The sequence below is a fragment of the Mus caroli genome, chromosome 4 (genome assembly GCF_900094665.2).
Source record: "Mus caroli chromosome 4, CAROLI_EIJ_v1.1, whole genome shotgun sequence".
NCBI lineage: Eukaryota > Metazoa > Chordata > Mammalia > Rodentia > Muridae > Mus > Mus caroli.
This window is the reverse complement of record NC_034573.1, coordinates 98,451,595-98,467,349: the sequence shown is the minus strand read 5'-3', so window position 1 is coordinate 98,467,349 and position 15,755 is coordinate 98,451,595. Positions and strand designations below refer to the sequence as shown.

General features: G+C 41.6%; 1 protein-coding gene across 1 annotated transcript in view; it reads right to left on the bottom strand.

The window, feature by feature from the left end:
- The window catches only part of Usp24 (ubiquitin specific peptidase 24), a 126,111-nt gene that overhangs the window by 43,736 nt on the left and 66,620 nt on the right, over window positions 1-15,755 (bottom strand). The window contains exons 25-38 of the mRNA XM_021159480.2: window positions 14,962-15,028; window positions 14,737-14,847; window positions 13,738-13,836; window positions 13,473-13,646; window positions 12,842-12,927; window positions 12,550-12,643; window positions 10,654-10,812; window positions 7,963-8,060; window positions 6,731-6,826; window positions 6,387-6,615; window positions 5,685-5,844; window positions 4,173-4,328; window positions 2,076-2,146; window positions 877-1,037 (exon numbers count right to left, since the gene is read on the bottom strand). Coding sequence (XP_021015139.1) covers window positions 877-1,037; window positions 2,076-2,146; window positions 4,173-4,328; window positions 5,685-5,844; window positions 6,387-6,615; window positions 6,731-6,826; window positions 7,963-8,060; window positions 10,654-10,812; window positions 12,550-12,643; window positions 12,842-12,927; window positions 13,473-13,646; window positions 13,738-13,836; window positions 14,737-14,847; window positions 14,962-15,028 — 1,761 coding nt within the window. The remainder of the gene's footprint in view (window positions 1-876; window positions 1,038-2,075; window positions 2,147-4,172; window positions 4,329-5,684; window positions 5,845-6,386; window positions 6,616-6,730; window positions 6,827-7,962; window positions 8,061-10,653; window positions 10,813-12,549; window positions 12,644-12,841; window positions 12,928-13,472; window positions 13,647-13,737; window positions 13,837-14,736; window positions 14,848-14,961; window positions 15,029-15,755) is intronic.

The following is a 15,755-nucleotide window of genomic DNA, read 5'->3' as shown; positions in this document are numbered from 1 at the left end:
AACACTGACTGAAGTAGGAACGGAAGGGGTCTAACTCAACATAATAAAGGCCACACAGGAAAACTCCGCATGAATCTTGCATTCCATAGTCTAAGATCGAAAGCTCCTCCCTAAGGGCAGCACCACCACTGCTACCATAGCTCTGCTCAGTAGAACACTGGAACGTCTCATCAGAGCAACTAGGCAAGAAAGAAGGCATCCAGACTGGAGCAGTGAAATGGACTCACCTCTTCACTACTCTGACAAGCATATTAATATATGGAGAACACTAAAGATTTCACCCAAGCCTGTTAATGCCTGCTAATTTAGCAAAGTTACAGAATATAAAAGTCAACAAACAAAAAGTTGTATTTTTCCCACCAACAGTGCACAATCTGAAAAGCGAATTAAGAAAACAATTCTATTTCAATAGCATCAAGAATAATAGAATACTTGAGATTTGCCTTAATCAAGGAGGTACGTCTTATACAGTACAGCAGTGTACAGTGCTGGGAGAAATTAAACATAACGAGACACCTTGTGCTTATGGATTAGAAAACAAAGTTTTAAGATACCCAAACTAGCAGAGTCACCTACAGACTCCATAAAATATCTGAGCTGACAGAGTGATGTGCAAAAGGACAGAAGTGATATGGACCACGGGACTCAAATAACTTCAGGATGTCGCCAAATAGGAAGAGTAGTGAGGAGTGAGGAGTGACTGGTGGGGAGTGACAGCCTGGTGGGGTTTAACTTTCATCCTGCATCAGGAAAAACATGCAGAACTTGCATGTGAGGCGAGGCAGAGAAGCTCTCTTGTCTCAAGAATCCGTGTGGACTTCACAGGAGGAGCACAGAGAACAAACAACCACTGCCCCACTCTGTCTTTATCCATACCTCTGATTGACTCCTCTCATGATACTGGTCGGGGACCAGAGAGGCAGCTGGGCCGTGAGAATGACTCCTAGGAGGAACTGATTTGGCTTCTGCACTTCTGGATGGGCCGAAGTGTCTGTTTGACTAAGAGTGTAGAGCTGATCGCAGGCGACCCGGCGGATCTGAAATGTCATCAGTGGTAAGTGACAGATGCCATCAACATTGTAGACTACTTCAAAAGTGACACCCTGCCAGGTGGTGGTGACACACACCTTTAATTCCAGTACTTGGGAGGCAGAGGCAGGCGGATTTCTGAGTTCGAGGCCAGCCTGGTCTACAGAGTGAGTTCCAGGGCAGCCAGGGCTACACAAGAAACCCTGTCTCGAAAAATCAAAAACAAAACAAAACAAAAAAGTAACAACCTGAAAATCCACACCATTTACTTGTTCAAGCAACTGAAACATGTTACAAAGATGTGACGATTCTAACTTTGAATGGTAAAGATTCTGCAGAGTAAATGGACTAATTAAAAAGTAAATGTGGGGGCTGGNGAGATGGCTCAGTGGGTAAGAGCACTGACTGCTCTTCTGAAGGTCCTGAGTTCAAATGCCAGCAACCACATGGTGGCTCACAACCACCCGTAATGAGATCTGACACCCTCTTCTGGGGTGTCTGAAGACAGCTACAGTGTACTCACATTTAATAAATAAATAAATCTTTAAATAAATAAATAAATAAATAAGTGTGGTTTGGAAACTAATTTCCCAAATTACTCTACAATTTTACTTGATCTAACAGGTTTATAACTCAATGAAAATAAACCCTATTTTCAAATATTTAAAAAGTTTATTTTCATTGTCACATATAAAAGAATTAAAACCTAACAAAAGTTCATGGTTTGAAAGGTGATTTCTCCAGCCTCTGACTAACATGCCGAAGCCTCCATCTGCTGCTTTTGCAGTTAACAGATGCTTAACACTAGAGGCTGCTCTTCATTATCAACAAAGCTCAAACATCAATCAGTTCTAACCCCAGTGCTGAAACCTTTGTTGGAGTGTGGAGGGAGAAAGAGAAGGCAGAGAGTGTAGTCTGAATGGGCACTTTTCCTCCAGGGTGGTGGTCTGTAGCCATTCCTTCTGTACTTGCCAAAATGCTGTAGGCCTTTATGAAAGCCCATAACAAGACCAAAAGGTCTTTCGCTAAGTAATAGAACTCCTTACCTCAGCACTTGGTGATCCGAGCAGAATATCGATGATAAAATCAGCAACACATGGTAAGCTGTAGAAAGACGCTAAGGAAAACAAGGGGATGAAGGGTAGAAGGAGAGAATCAGGTGACGCACTTACAAAATGACAGTATTCCTAAGTCATTCCTTAAGACCAAATTAAGCAGAAAATTTCCCTTTCTCCATAGAGGCAAACCCCAGGATTGTCTACAATGGTCTCTGTGACTGCCCACTAGTCCCTGGGGACTGAACGTGCCTCACGGAACATCCAGCTACTGCCCTGTGCTGCCATGTGTGCCAGTTACAGAAGAAGGAAGTCCTCTCTCTATAAACTACAGTGCCACTAACTATAGAATACACCTTAAACTAAGTTCACACATGATGAGGTAAAAACTTGGAGAAGTTATATTTTCTCAATTTGAAAATGTCTCAAACAATTTCAGGAAAATTAAATTATGAGTATGGTACAGTTTTAAAAAGATATTTCATAATGATTTAAACTTCCCATATAAAAATCTTCAAGTTCATTTGTTCTCAGAAAATTTGTGCAGTTATTACTTTAATTAATTATAAGTTGGAACTATTAATGTCTAATTTCTACGTTTATCTTGATAATTTTAACTTCTGACTTATACAATTAGTTTGGATGTTATAGAAAGCACACTATGCCCATCACATCTTTATCTGTGGTGGACTGAAATAAGTAATTACAGCTAAGACTAGACAATTAGTACAATTCCCAGTACTGAAGTTACCTTGCTTCTGACTATTTCCTGAGAGCTTCCTGCACATTACAAAGTGTTTGGGGGCTGGAGATCGAGCAGGGGATGCAATGAACAAGTCTCTGGCTTAGTGGAGCTCAGCGCAGTTGGAGGAGAGGGGATGATGGCAATACCATGAAAAGTGACTGTACTGTACAGACGGTTATGAAAACAAATGATGTTGAAAAGTGAGGGAAGGGTTTGGGTTGTGTGAGGGCACGGGGAAGGCTTAGGCTTTTGGGAAGATGGTCAGGGAAAGTCTAACCAGGGTGTTCTGTGTGCAGAGACTTGAGGAAAGAGCATTAAGAGGAAAGAGGGACAGCCAGTGTTAAGGACCTGTGGCAGTAATGTATCTATGTATTGAGGAAATAGCAAAGAGGCCAGGAAGGAGGGAGAAACAGAATCACTGCTATATTGGATTGTGTTGGGTTTGGGGACTTAGTAAAGAGTTGGGTTTTACTGTGGATAAGCAGAGAACCCTGGGAGTTCTGAAGAAGGAGCATGCCTAAGGAATAAAGTGGAAGCACAGGAGTAGGGAGAAAAATTAGGTCAGCATTGATTGGTACAATCCAATTAAGAGGTGGAGGCAGTGTGGACACATGAAAGGGGTACAAACAGGTGGAATCCAGACTCGGAAGGAGGTCACGCTCACATAACAGAAGCAGAGACAGGAAAACGAACGTCATAGTTACTCCAAGGTTCTTAGGCAGAGAATGCAGGAAGCTGGAACTGCTCTGCTCAGAAATTGGTAGAACTTCTGAGTGTTATGGGCAAGATCACGTTAGGTTTGAGATATCTCAAGTATGGTGATGAGGAGGGTGTCCAGACTGAAGACTCACACTAACATGGAGGGTAACAGTGTCACGTGGATTTAAGGCTGTGAAAATAGATGAATCACCAAGAAAAGGAGAAGACAGAGCAAAGATATTGAGGAACTAAGGCCCAGTATCTCCACCCACTAGAAGTCATTAGCAAAGATTATAGAGCTAGACCTAGCAATATAATTCTGACAGAATTTACTTACTATGAACTAGTAACCTGGGCGCTTCAATTCCTTAGTTACAATTATCTCCAAAAGAGCAGACATGGCACCCTGTAACACCTGATGTAGAATTGTCTGTGTGGACATGGATGTGTATGTACACAAAAGGCTCAGCAAACACTCAAACATTCCTCCAGAATTAACCACTCGAGCACTGTTTTCTCCTGTTCTACATCCTCACTCTATCTCTTCTCTCATCAAAAGGAGCTTTTTATAAAGCAATGCCAACTCTTAACAGAAACCTGGCTTTTCTCGGAAAGAAATGAATTACTAATAAGCCGCCTCCTACCCAGTTGCTGACTCCGAAGCTGCAGGCACGTAACAAGAAGAGACAAAGCCTCTCCCGCAATCAGGGCATCTTTGGTGGACACAGACTGCTGCCGGACGCAGATTCCAGCATGCAGGGCTGCTGGCTCTCCTTCACTGCTAGAGCTGCAATTGCTTCCTGAAAGCAGGGAACACAGTTTATTATGGCTCCTAGGAGCATGCAGTATTGTAATGTAAGACCCACAGTCCTTGTGCAACAGTAAATATGCAACAAAGCATTGCCAGGGAACAGGAGATGTCATCTCCCTATTTGATGCACACCAGCTGCTTTGTCTTAAACACATTTGCAGGGATTCAAAATGTTTTCACATGACAAAGCTCCTTTCAGGTGGGAGAATGCCTTGTGTCTTATAAGATGATCTCAACAGACTACATGGACACAAGAATACTAAAAATATAAGTTACTTAATATTTCTGTATATTCTGCCATAATTAAAAAATATGATTACACTGGGTGTAGTGGCACACACCTTCAACCCCAGCACTGAAGAAGCAGGGTAGACAGTTTGGGGTCACCCTAGTCTATAGAGCAAGCACCTGGCCAGCCAAGGCAATAGCGCGACCCTATCTCAAAAAACCCAAACCAAGCTAAACTAGAAAAACCTTTTACTACTGATGTATTTATAAACATATAGAGCAGGAAGAACTAACAAAGCTAGGTAATAAAGCTACATGAAAAGGCCCAACAGAAAATAAGTTAACAGGGCTAGAGGTGGAGACAGGCACATTCCTAGGGCTTGCTGAGTCAGCCCAGCCTGATGGGTGATTTCTATGTCCTCGAGAAAACCTATCTCAAAACAGCCGCTCTCACCCCAGACCAGAGAGAGAACAAAAATATCTGAGGAACACTAATCTTATATTGGTCTCTAGCTCACACATATGCTATGCATGGCGCCCCCCCCCCCCCACACACACACTCTCTGGAGTTGGGGCATGGAGCTGTGCCAAACCAAGAAAAGAGCTGTTTACCCTGCTAGACTTCTGGGAAATTTATGTTTCATCCAGAAATTATAGTTGCAACACCTTTACACTCAGCAAATCTAAGATGGCAGGACTTGACATCTGCACTTATTCCATGTGCTAATAAATGCCCTTTCTCTTAAATAAGGTGCCAAGACTCATGCATTTTTTAATCATGTTCAAAAACAAGAGGAAAAGTTTCTTTTTATAGTCTAACAAATCTGCACATGGATTATTCTTACAGCTAATTCTTGCCCAATGTTCTATTATTGTCCTTTTTGCTATGGAGATTTTTCTACATGGACATTGTATTTACGTCACTTCTACCTCCCATAACCGCCCCCCCTCAAATTTATGGCCTCGTCCTCTTTAATTATTACTGTTATAAATATACACACACATGTATGCCTAAGTACACAGGCACACACACACACACTAATGAGGACCAAAAAGCCACAGGGGAACACACTGCTCTGTGTTTACTTAAAAGCCCCGTCCCACTTTAAATCAGTACCTGAGCTGCTGAGTCTACTTCTGATCCCAGCAGGAAAGAGAGAATTGCTTTCTTTAATTGGCTGGCTACTTCCAACAAGGTCAAGCCGTCCTGCAGCTGCAGCCCATGACAGTCTCATGAAACAAGCTACGGTGGCAGTGAAATCACTTGCTTCCATAGTCTAAGGAGGCATGGAAAGGGTATTGTGAGAAAGACATGCTGGCTTCTCTGACTGGGGCCTCGGAGTACAACCCTCCCCTCCTAGATCTCAAAGGACTGCCCTTCTCACATCAGCCTCACATACGCTCCTTAGGACCTGTAGCCCCTAATCCCATGCTCTGGTTTTACCCAATCATTGTTTTCTTGCCACGTCCCCTCCTACACAGCACACTTCAGCTCCCATGAACATCCTGTCACTCAGCATGTGAGCTCCGGTTTTGTTCTTTTTACGTGAACAAATCTCTCCAGCTCCCTCATTCTGTTTCCCATCTAATCTTTAGGGCCTCGTGCCTTAACCACACACAGCAGCGCAGGTGACTGGTGTTTCTGGACTTTTACACTTGCTACTTTCACCCTGATCACATGGTTTCTGAATTCAGTCAGTCTCCTTCCTACTCAAGCTACACTGCTTGAAAGCAGTGCCACACTGGGGCTGTTCTAGATTCCCAGCTCCCTCTCCAAGCAGGGGGTACTTGGTACTTGCTGAGTTCACCGACTACTTACTTGTATTGCAACTCGAGCAGCGGGAATGATTTCCTCGACCCTAATGGAAGACCTGTCTGACACTGACAGCTGTCTGTAGGACGACTTCTCTGGGGTCCCACACAGGGACATCTGTCTGCTTGTCTGCCGGCTGACATTTCGGAATGGGCGGGAAGAAAGGGCTTCTATGCCATCTTTGGTGAGGTCTTCATCTAATGATGTAGGCATTGTCTGTCCAACAAGTAAAAACCTTCCACAGAGAAGGCAATGCGCATTCAAAGTTATTTCATGCTCGTTTAAATGATAAAAATTGACAAGAAAAGTAAAACATTGCCTTGAGAGAATAATGCAATACATCTTCATACCTTGCAAGTTGTAGACAGATAGAATAAACACCCTGCCTTGTTTCATAGTCCACCTCCGATGGGATGGAATCTCTCTGCATGACATTTACAACCAAACTGCAAAGAAAGAATAAAGATAGAATATTAAAGACTTGAATTTCTTTAAAATAGAAAACTAAATGCAATATTCGATAAATGACTAGTTACCAACTTTCTACATATCTTAGAAATCTATTCTTGGAAGGTCCAGCAGAGTAATTCTTTGAACATAAATCAGATCATGGTACTCATCTGCACAAAGCTGTTCAACAGCTTCCCGTGTGAACAGAAAGGCAGAGTGTGCAGAGCCGACTGAGGTGCTACACATCCTGATCCCGAGTGTCGCAGAGTGCCACATTCTATAGGGCGGAAGTCACTGGCTTCGAGCACTCTGGCCTCTGGTGTCCCACCCAGTTTCCAGGCAGCTCCCACAGAGTGGACAACTAGCTGCTCTCCAAACTTTGTTGCTTCCTAGTTTTCAAGTTTCTGTAAAAATGTCACCTCACCAAGTAGACCCTTTCTCAGCTACCATTAAGAACCACAAGCTTACTCCTTAGCTTCCTCTTTTGTGTCTTTCTATAGCTCCTGATCCCCTAACACGAGCCTTCCCTTACTGGCCTCCTGTCAGTCTCCCTCTCTAGGAGACGGCAAGCTTTATGGGGACATACATTTTTGTCTACTTTACTCACTGCTTTCTGTTCCCACTGCTTACAACAATGCATAACATATAAACTACAAATGCACACAGTAAGTTCAAGAACAATGCTTTGATTACCAAAGACATGCAAACTGCTGGGTAATTTGAAATGAGCATTTAAAGAAGAACATTTTTAAAATGCAGAATGAAAACTGGATGTGATGGCTGAAGCAAAAGCTGTAGAATTAACATAATCACTGCAGGCCTGCCTGAATCAGAAAGTTAATTCCAGGCTAGCCTGGCCTACAGACTAAGACCCTGTCTCAGGGAAAGAAGGGGCAGTTACTTTTCTTGAAAATCTCCCTCCCTTGCAGAGGGGAGAGACATTCTTCACTAAGTTTTCCCAAGTAATGAAAAGTTAGAAAATGAATAGAAACACCCTAAGACATCAAGGTGCCATTCCTACCTGCTCTAACCTCATTATGTAATGCCTCACAGAGTTCACTGGAGGAATAAGCAAGGCTTATGTGGGAGAAATAAACCACTATGACCAGGATGGGTTTTGTAACTCACAAACCTCAAGCCTCCAGCTTTGAGGAAGTTCTCACAGAAGGACTTTGCGCAGCTTCTTGCCATGTCGTCGTCAGCTGTGGGCATGAGTTTGGAGCTTAGGACCTGGGGAGCAAAGCAGCCAAGTTAGTCACTCTGACACTTTCTGCGGCGCGCACTCTTACTGACACAGCTCAGGACAGGTTCCTTTGCTGCCACGTAATTTCCCCAGGGCCTCCTTTTCCTTATCATCGAAAGGAGGATAATGACTACATGTACCAGGTGCAACAGAAGCGAAAGACAATGTTAAGGCACTCAGTGAGCAGCAACACAAACAAGTGTCCAGGAAACAATAGTGCATTTAGTTGTTATGATTTAAAAATCTCATACAATCTTAGTTCTAGACTAGATATTTTGAACTCAGCATACTTTTCTATTCTACAAACTCTCCATCTATAAACTACGAGCGTTACGAGTCTGTGCATTTAATGTTTTTATGAGAGACACTCTCTTCTCTTTGGGAAGGGGTTCCCAGTTTCAGAGAATAAGCACAGCTTAGAGAAGGGGAATCCTCTGCTCTGTCGTCCTTCCTGTGCACAGTTAGCCATTGACATGCACCCCCCCCCCCATACTCAGCAACAATTTAGTGAAAATCAATTCTCCTCAAAGAGACAGGTATTTATGGTGTTAGTTTTGAGGTTTCCTGGTAGACAGTGTAAACTAATGAGCAAAAGCTGAAGAAACTGATGATATCAGCAACTAGCAGAAACAAGTGCTTTTGGAATAGATGTTTCCCACATAGTTTGTACATTTGAAGCAAAAGAGATCTATGGAAGGAATTCAGTTACTTTACAGGCCTAGACTTACACTGGAGGTGTTTATAATCAGTGCTTTGGCTCTAAGACTATGAACTTTAGTAGCTTGTGATGCCACTGCCAGCACAGCCTTGCTTTACTAGGTGCTCTTAAATACAGATGATAAAACTACACCTTAGCTTTCCAGAAACATCTACTCAAAAGCAATAAACCCAGTACAAATCATAAGATGAAAAATGTAATCAGGCCAAAAACTTCCGGACAATTTTGTTTTGGAATATTATACTTATTTTCAAATGTCCATGTTATATAAGGGCATTATTTAATTTTAAGATCATTTATTAAATATGTTCCTCTCTTAAAACTAACCTGTCTTTTCAGAACAATGAATACTCTACGGCTAATATGTAATATCATCATGCTCTGAACATATAAGCAACAAGTGGAACAGAAAAGGGATAACTGTAGACTCCAAATTAGATTAGATGAGTACACTTCAGGGAAAATACATGCTTCCCTCACTAATTATGCACTTGTGATGCTCAGGACACATACTAATCAGGACACCCGTTGTCCATTTAGGTATTATGACACACCAAGGCTGCTTAGTTACTGGTGTGAACATCTCTCTCTAGAATAAAGCCGATTCAGTCACGGCTTTATCTTCTACAAACACAGTGATTAGAGGGTGATCTACGAGCAGAAATGTTCGCACCCGGACACTTCCCCTTGGATTATGCTTTGCTTTCCTGATTGAGTACCTAGCATCCCGTGTATCTTACTTAAAAACCTGGAAGTCAAGACTTTGTCTTTTTTAACTACTGTAATAATTTGTACACAGGAAACAAGTAGTGTCTGGTGAATTAAATATATTCATTTAAAGCTACTTTTAATGAGGTAGCTGCATTTGACTGAATGTTTGTATGCCCCTCCCCCCCCAGTTCACCCTTTGAAATTTTAACTCCTAGTGTATTACAAGGTGTTGGGGCTATGGAAATGATTAGGTCCTGAAGATGATGAGGCATGAGGTGGACTGGTGCTCTAAGTGACTTCAGAGAGCTCTCTCACCCTCTGTCTACCAAGTGAGGGCCCAGTGAGAGCACAATGTCTATGAGCCAGAAGCAGGTTCTCATCGGACACTGAGTCCTGAGTCCGCTGATGTTTGATCTGGGGTTGGCCAGTCTCCACCATTATACCCAATAAATTGTGGTTGAAGCTACTTCAGTCTATAGATTTATTATAAAACCCTGAATGATTAATATAAGAGATAATAAAATAATAGAAGATAATAATTGCTTTAATTCATTTAATAGCCTTCTTAGAACTTGAAATAGTAATGCTAGTATGCTTTCTGACAAATTCTTCATAAATCTGTCAATGGCAACAAACGACAATTTAAAGAAATATTACAATGTATTTAATCAAGAAAACTAAAGATGGGGCTGGCGAGATGACTCAGTGGTTAAGAGCACCGACTGCTCTTCTGAAGGTCCGGAGTTCAAATCCCAGCAACCACATGGTGGCTCACAACCATCCGTAACGAAATCTGATGCCCTCTTCTGGAGTGTCAGAAGACAGCTACGGTGTACTTACATATAATAAATAAATAAATCTTTAAAAAAAAAAAGCTAAAGATAACTCATATTATAGACTTGTAAAACTTACAAAGGAAGGCCAGGAGATGTCTGACACAGGTTTTCCTAATTCTTTTACCTAGATGCTAGTTTGTGAGTAAACAATGTATAGAGGTATAAATGGAAAAAAAATTAAGAATTTTCAAAGGTGAAAAGTTTCACTTGTTTTTTTTTTTTTTTCCAATTTTTTGGTAGATCAGTCCCATAGAAAAACCTGTCACTTGTTTCTGGTGTCAGCCAAATAAAATGGAAGGAAATGGTGTTTCTTACTTCCAAGTTGTAGAGCACTCTGAAGGTTGACATGCCAGGAGCAAAAGAGCGAAACAAACTTTCCAAGATGGAGCTGGCACTTGGCTGATGCTGCTGCTTTGACGAAAGCGAAGGAGACTTTGAAGACTGGGAGGAGCTTGTTTCAGAGAGCAAAGTTTTCTATGTTTGGAAGAGTAGAAAAAAAAGAAACCGGTTGTCTTAAAAATCACACTTTAAAGAGAAGCAGATCTCAGTGCTTTGTGCTCTTTTTCTCTTTAACATAAACCACAATAATACAGTTCTCAAAACAAGTGTGGGGGGCAGGGAGACTCATAAGACCTCCTAATTCTCTGTTCACAAAACATCAAACTCACCGTACAACTGAGTTCAGTGAACGACGGTCACACACTTCATGAATGCCTTGAGACTACATTTTTAGAAATACTTGTAGTCATTTTAATTTGTTTCCATGTTTACATTTTATGCTTCTAATAAAATTGTAAGATTGCTAATTTAGTAGTCTTGAAGACTTCTTTTCAACTGGTACTAATGTATTTTAAGGTTATGAGTTCTCATCTCAACACTTAAGCCTCAGATAACATGACTGAGCAGGTCCAAATTTCAACTACTAGAATATTAAATAAAAAACTCAGTTTCAACAACTTGGGTATAAATTAATTTCTTCTGAGAACGTAATTGAAGAATATGGCATATAAAATAGTTGATGTGTAATTCTCTTAGGGAACAATATTTTAAAAATTAAAATAAAATGAATTTTATTATTTTTATTTTTTTCTTTGCGGTGCTAGGGACTGAACCCAAAGCTTTGTATGAAGGCAAGTGTCATCATGGCCAAACTTTGTCTTTTTGAGACAGGACCCTGTTCAGTGTGACCTTAAACTCAGATCTTTCTGATTCTGCCTCCTGAGTGCTGGGATTACATAGGCAGGCACCAGCTTGCTCAGCCAGAATGAACTTTAAGTGTTACTTGTGGAAAAAGTAACAGCGACTTGGTTATGTAAGACGTCAGGCATGGAGTGATCAGATCCAGGGAGGCATCTTTTGGGAACACAGAGGTCCTTGGACCCATAGATCTCCAGTGAATCCAGGAATGTGAAGCATGTAGGATTGTCGTCGCAAAGGAATGGGCATGTAAAACGTTCAGTCTAAACGACTCTACGTTATCTGCATACCCACAGACTCGCCCACGCTCCCATAACTAGAACCAGAGGTAACTACTAATAGTCCTCCACTATCTATATGACCAAACCAGACCAGATCCTTCCTTAGGCCCTTAGCTAGTACAGGCAGCATCTCTTGAGAACCCATCTTCTCGGAAGAAATGACATGTATCCTGATTTGGGCTTCAATGTAATTTCTTTGTGCACAGGGAGATTATATTACACCAGGAAACTTTTTTTTTTTTCCAAATTAGACTGTGTTTAATTTTGTTGGCAATAAATCACCTGGCATAAGACTTCCTGGGGTCTGACACAGGTTGATGAAATCAATCCAAGTTTTCATTCTCACCTCTTAGTGCTTTACTCCATAGCCTGAGACCTGTGGAGGTCCTCCCAGCATCGAGAAGACAAGCATCTCAATGCATCAGAACTGCCTGACCCCTGAATAGTAAGTACGTCTCTTTGGGCGTCAGCCTCCCCTTTTATACCAGGAGCACAGAGAAGACACTAGAAAAGGCTCTTCCTAATAGTCTATCTCATAATTGGAGCTGTTTGGGCTTTTTACAAAGCAACACAAGGATCTGGTTTTAGCTTATGGCAAGGGTATTTTTCAAAAAAGAGAAAGTATTATAGAAAGATGATATCATAATGACCTTCATAGGATTCAGGTAATGTTTTCAATGAATCATGTTACAAAAGTTCAAGCTAGGTAAGCAACTGTTAAAAATATGAATACCTTTCTGCCTAAAGAATCGAGCTGGTCCAGGGCTTCCTGAATGGCTGGGTCCGTGGGTATCAAGAGCAGAAGCTTCCGCACTCGGAGAGTTATCCTGAGAAAATTTCAAAATCAAGTAACTTTCTTTAATTCCTTTCATATAAGCGATATGGTCTTCTAGTATAAATTTATGTACTACTATGAAATAAATTTAGTACATATATATATATATTAGATATATAATGAAATACATTTCAAGTAAGATTTGCTTGGTTCATTAACTTTAATAATGTGCACAAATCCATGCATTTACCTTGGCTCCTCTAGGTTGGCAAGTTGGTACAGCATGTCAAACACATTACATACAAGGGCCATCACCACACCAGGGAGAGATTTCTCCTGAGGGAGAAACATTAAACATAAATATATACTAGCAAAAGAATTGTCTTTTTCTAACCAAACTTACAAACAGTACTTGTTCTGAGAGGCTGGCACTACAAAGTTTGGGGGTGACTGCAGAACGGAGTGAAGGTCACTGCCTATCTCTGCTTTCCAAGTGACAGGAGTATAGCCATGTATCACCATTCCTACTTTTTATGCGGATGCTAGGGACTGAACTCAGCTCCTCACGGCTGTACGGCAAACACTGTACTCAATCGTCACCTTCCCTGCCTCTAAAGTACTAAGATAGCACAACACATCTGAGTGCTGAAGGAGGACCCAGTGGAGAGATAAAAAACAACAGATCAACAGAGAAAGACATATGAGATGACAGCAGGAGGTCAGACAGGAGGACATCCCGAGATTAAGACTGGGAAATTATGTATCTTTTCTGCTCCAAATAAGTTCTCAATTACATAGCTTCTTTATCCAGACCTTTCTGATCACTCAAATCTGTACAGGCTGAAGGCAGAAAGGCAGCAGATGTAAATCCCTTTCTCTACCTGTTCCATGGCGTACGATGAACTGAAGGCCCCACTGCTGCTGCTGCTGGAGCTGGTGGAGGAATCTGCAGAGCTCCCCGAGGGGGTCCCACTGCCAGAAGTCTTCACGGTAAGAACTTGTTCATCAGAGAACCCCAGTTGGTGGAGGAGTTTTTGATCTTTATTTACAGTTAGCTGCAAAAGGTTGTTTCTTAGTTACTGAGAGTACAAGAGGAGGAACTATTCAACCTGGGCCAACAGGCCAACAACTGTTCTTTAAACCCACCAGACTATCGTTCGTGAATATCTGTATGTTGTCCACAGGAGAGCACAGCTGTTTGGCTATCTTCCACCGGACACTGCCTATTGTCTCATTACTGTGAGCCTAGAAAATAAAATACAACACTGGTGTGAGTGAACTCACTTATTTACTTCATTCATTACTCTCTGCAAGAGCAATAAGTGCTCTGAACTGCCGAGTCGCCTTTTGTTCAGCATCTGCTATGTCCTGGACCCTTTGCTGCTAACTAGGAAGACAGCAGTCTTCTCAGGAACTCTGCTCTTGGGTGGCCCCTTATACAAGTGTTAAGTGCTTTATGCCACCCTGGAAGTCACGTCTATCCCCACCCTCTCTCAAGAGCCCTGCCTTGTGGGCTTTTATGCCTGCTGCTCTCTCTCTGAAAAGACTGTACTAAGAAAAGCAATTACTCTGCTGTTTTTCAAATCCCTGCTTGAACACGAGCCATCTCAGGGCCCATCTTGATCCAAGATACCTCATGAATACCATCATCTTCAGCCCACTTATTAGCCTTTACTATCACTCACTCTTTACAACACTCACCTTCACTTGGCACTGTGTTTTCATATCTGTTTACACTCCAAGCTTTCCTTTCCTTTCAGGCTTACTTTATCTTATGTTTGTATGTGGGTGTTGTATGAGTATATGTATTCATGAGTGTGAAAACCAGAGACTGATGTCAAGTACCTTATTCTACTGCTCTCCACCTTATTTTTTGAGACACTCATTGAACCTAGAGTTCACTGAATGGCTAAATAACCTCTAGCAATCTCCCTGGAGCCTGTCCCCAGGATTGGGATTGTAAGTACATACTACCATGCCCGGCGTGTCACCTGGGTGCTAGCGATCCAAGCAGGTCCTCATGCTTGCTTGCAGAGATCTCAGTCTTTATTTTCAATTTATTTATCAGGCATCATTGGGAACCATCATTTATCTCCACCAACATCGTTCTTATGAAAATAGGTAGAGATATTAATGTAAACTTACCTCTACAGTGAAGGTATCTTTGGTAGACTCGTAGGTAACATTAAGAGTTAAAAGATGTCCATGAAATGAGGCACCATGAGGTAGAATAGTTCGTGGAACAGAGTAGAAGTCCTTGGAAGAGATAAGGCAGCAGGAGTGAGACAGTGAGGCACAACTGCACATGAAGCCCATGCTACACCACCTCTCCCAGCACCGTGAGTAACACTGCTCTAAGAGAGGCCATACCTCTATTGTGATCACATAGCGCTCCGCCAGAAGCAGCAGTCTCTCGATTATCACAAGTTTTGTTGATCTGTAAGTTACAAAGACCAACAAAGTTTTAAAATATGTATGAAATGAATTGCTGACTTCAGCCCAGTTCTACTCTATGTCAGCAAACCCAGAATCACAGTAAACACTCACTGGCCAAAACTGAACAGTATTAAACTCTGCTCACAGCTGCCATGCTCAGATGGGTGGGGTGGGGGGTGGGGGTGAAGCCTGCTTCTTCTCATGTTTCCTCTCCTTTTTAAACAGTTGTTCCATAAAAAGTGAACCTAAGTCTCTCGGCCTTCATGTTTACCAGTCCACCAAGAACAATTAGAGAATTTGATGTTCATAATCCTATAGCTAAAATATGTCACAAAATTCTGCAAAAACACGGAATCTGACAAAGTTCTAATTTGATGGAAAAATCAGAAGACAAATGGAAACAAATATACCACAAACACAAGTTGTTAATTGAAAATCAAATCTGACGTCTATTTGATCAATGACTTCTAGAATCTTACTTATCATCTGAGATAATAAGACTTGACAGCATGTGATGATGAAACTACAGTAGAGTAACCCAAACTCCCTAGACTACAGCAAGTACCGATTCTAAAAGGTTCTTTCAAAACTATCGAAATGAGATGAACTGCAACACTCTTACTCAGATCCAACTCTGAAATAGTTTATTAACACCATTTAAATAAGAACATTCTAAAAATTGTGTGGTCTCTTTAGCTTGCTATGTTTGAGATTCAGAATAAAAAGAG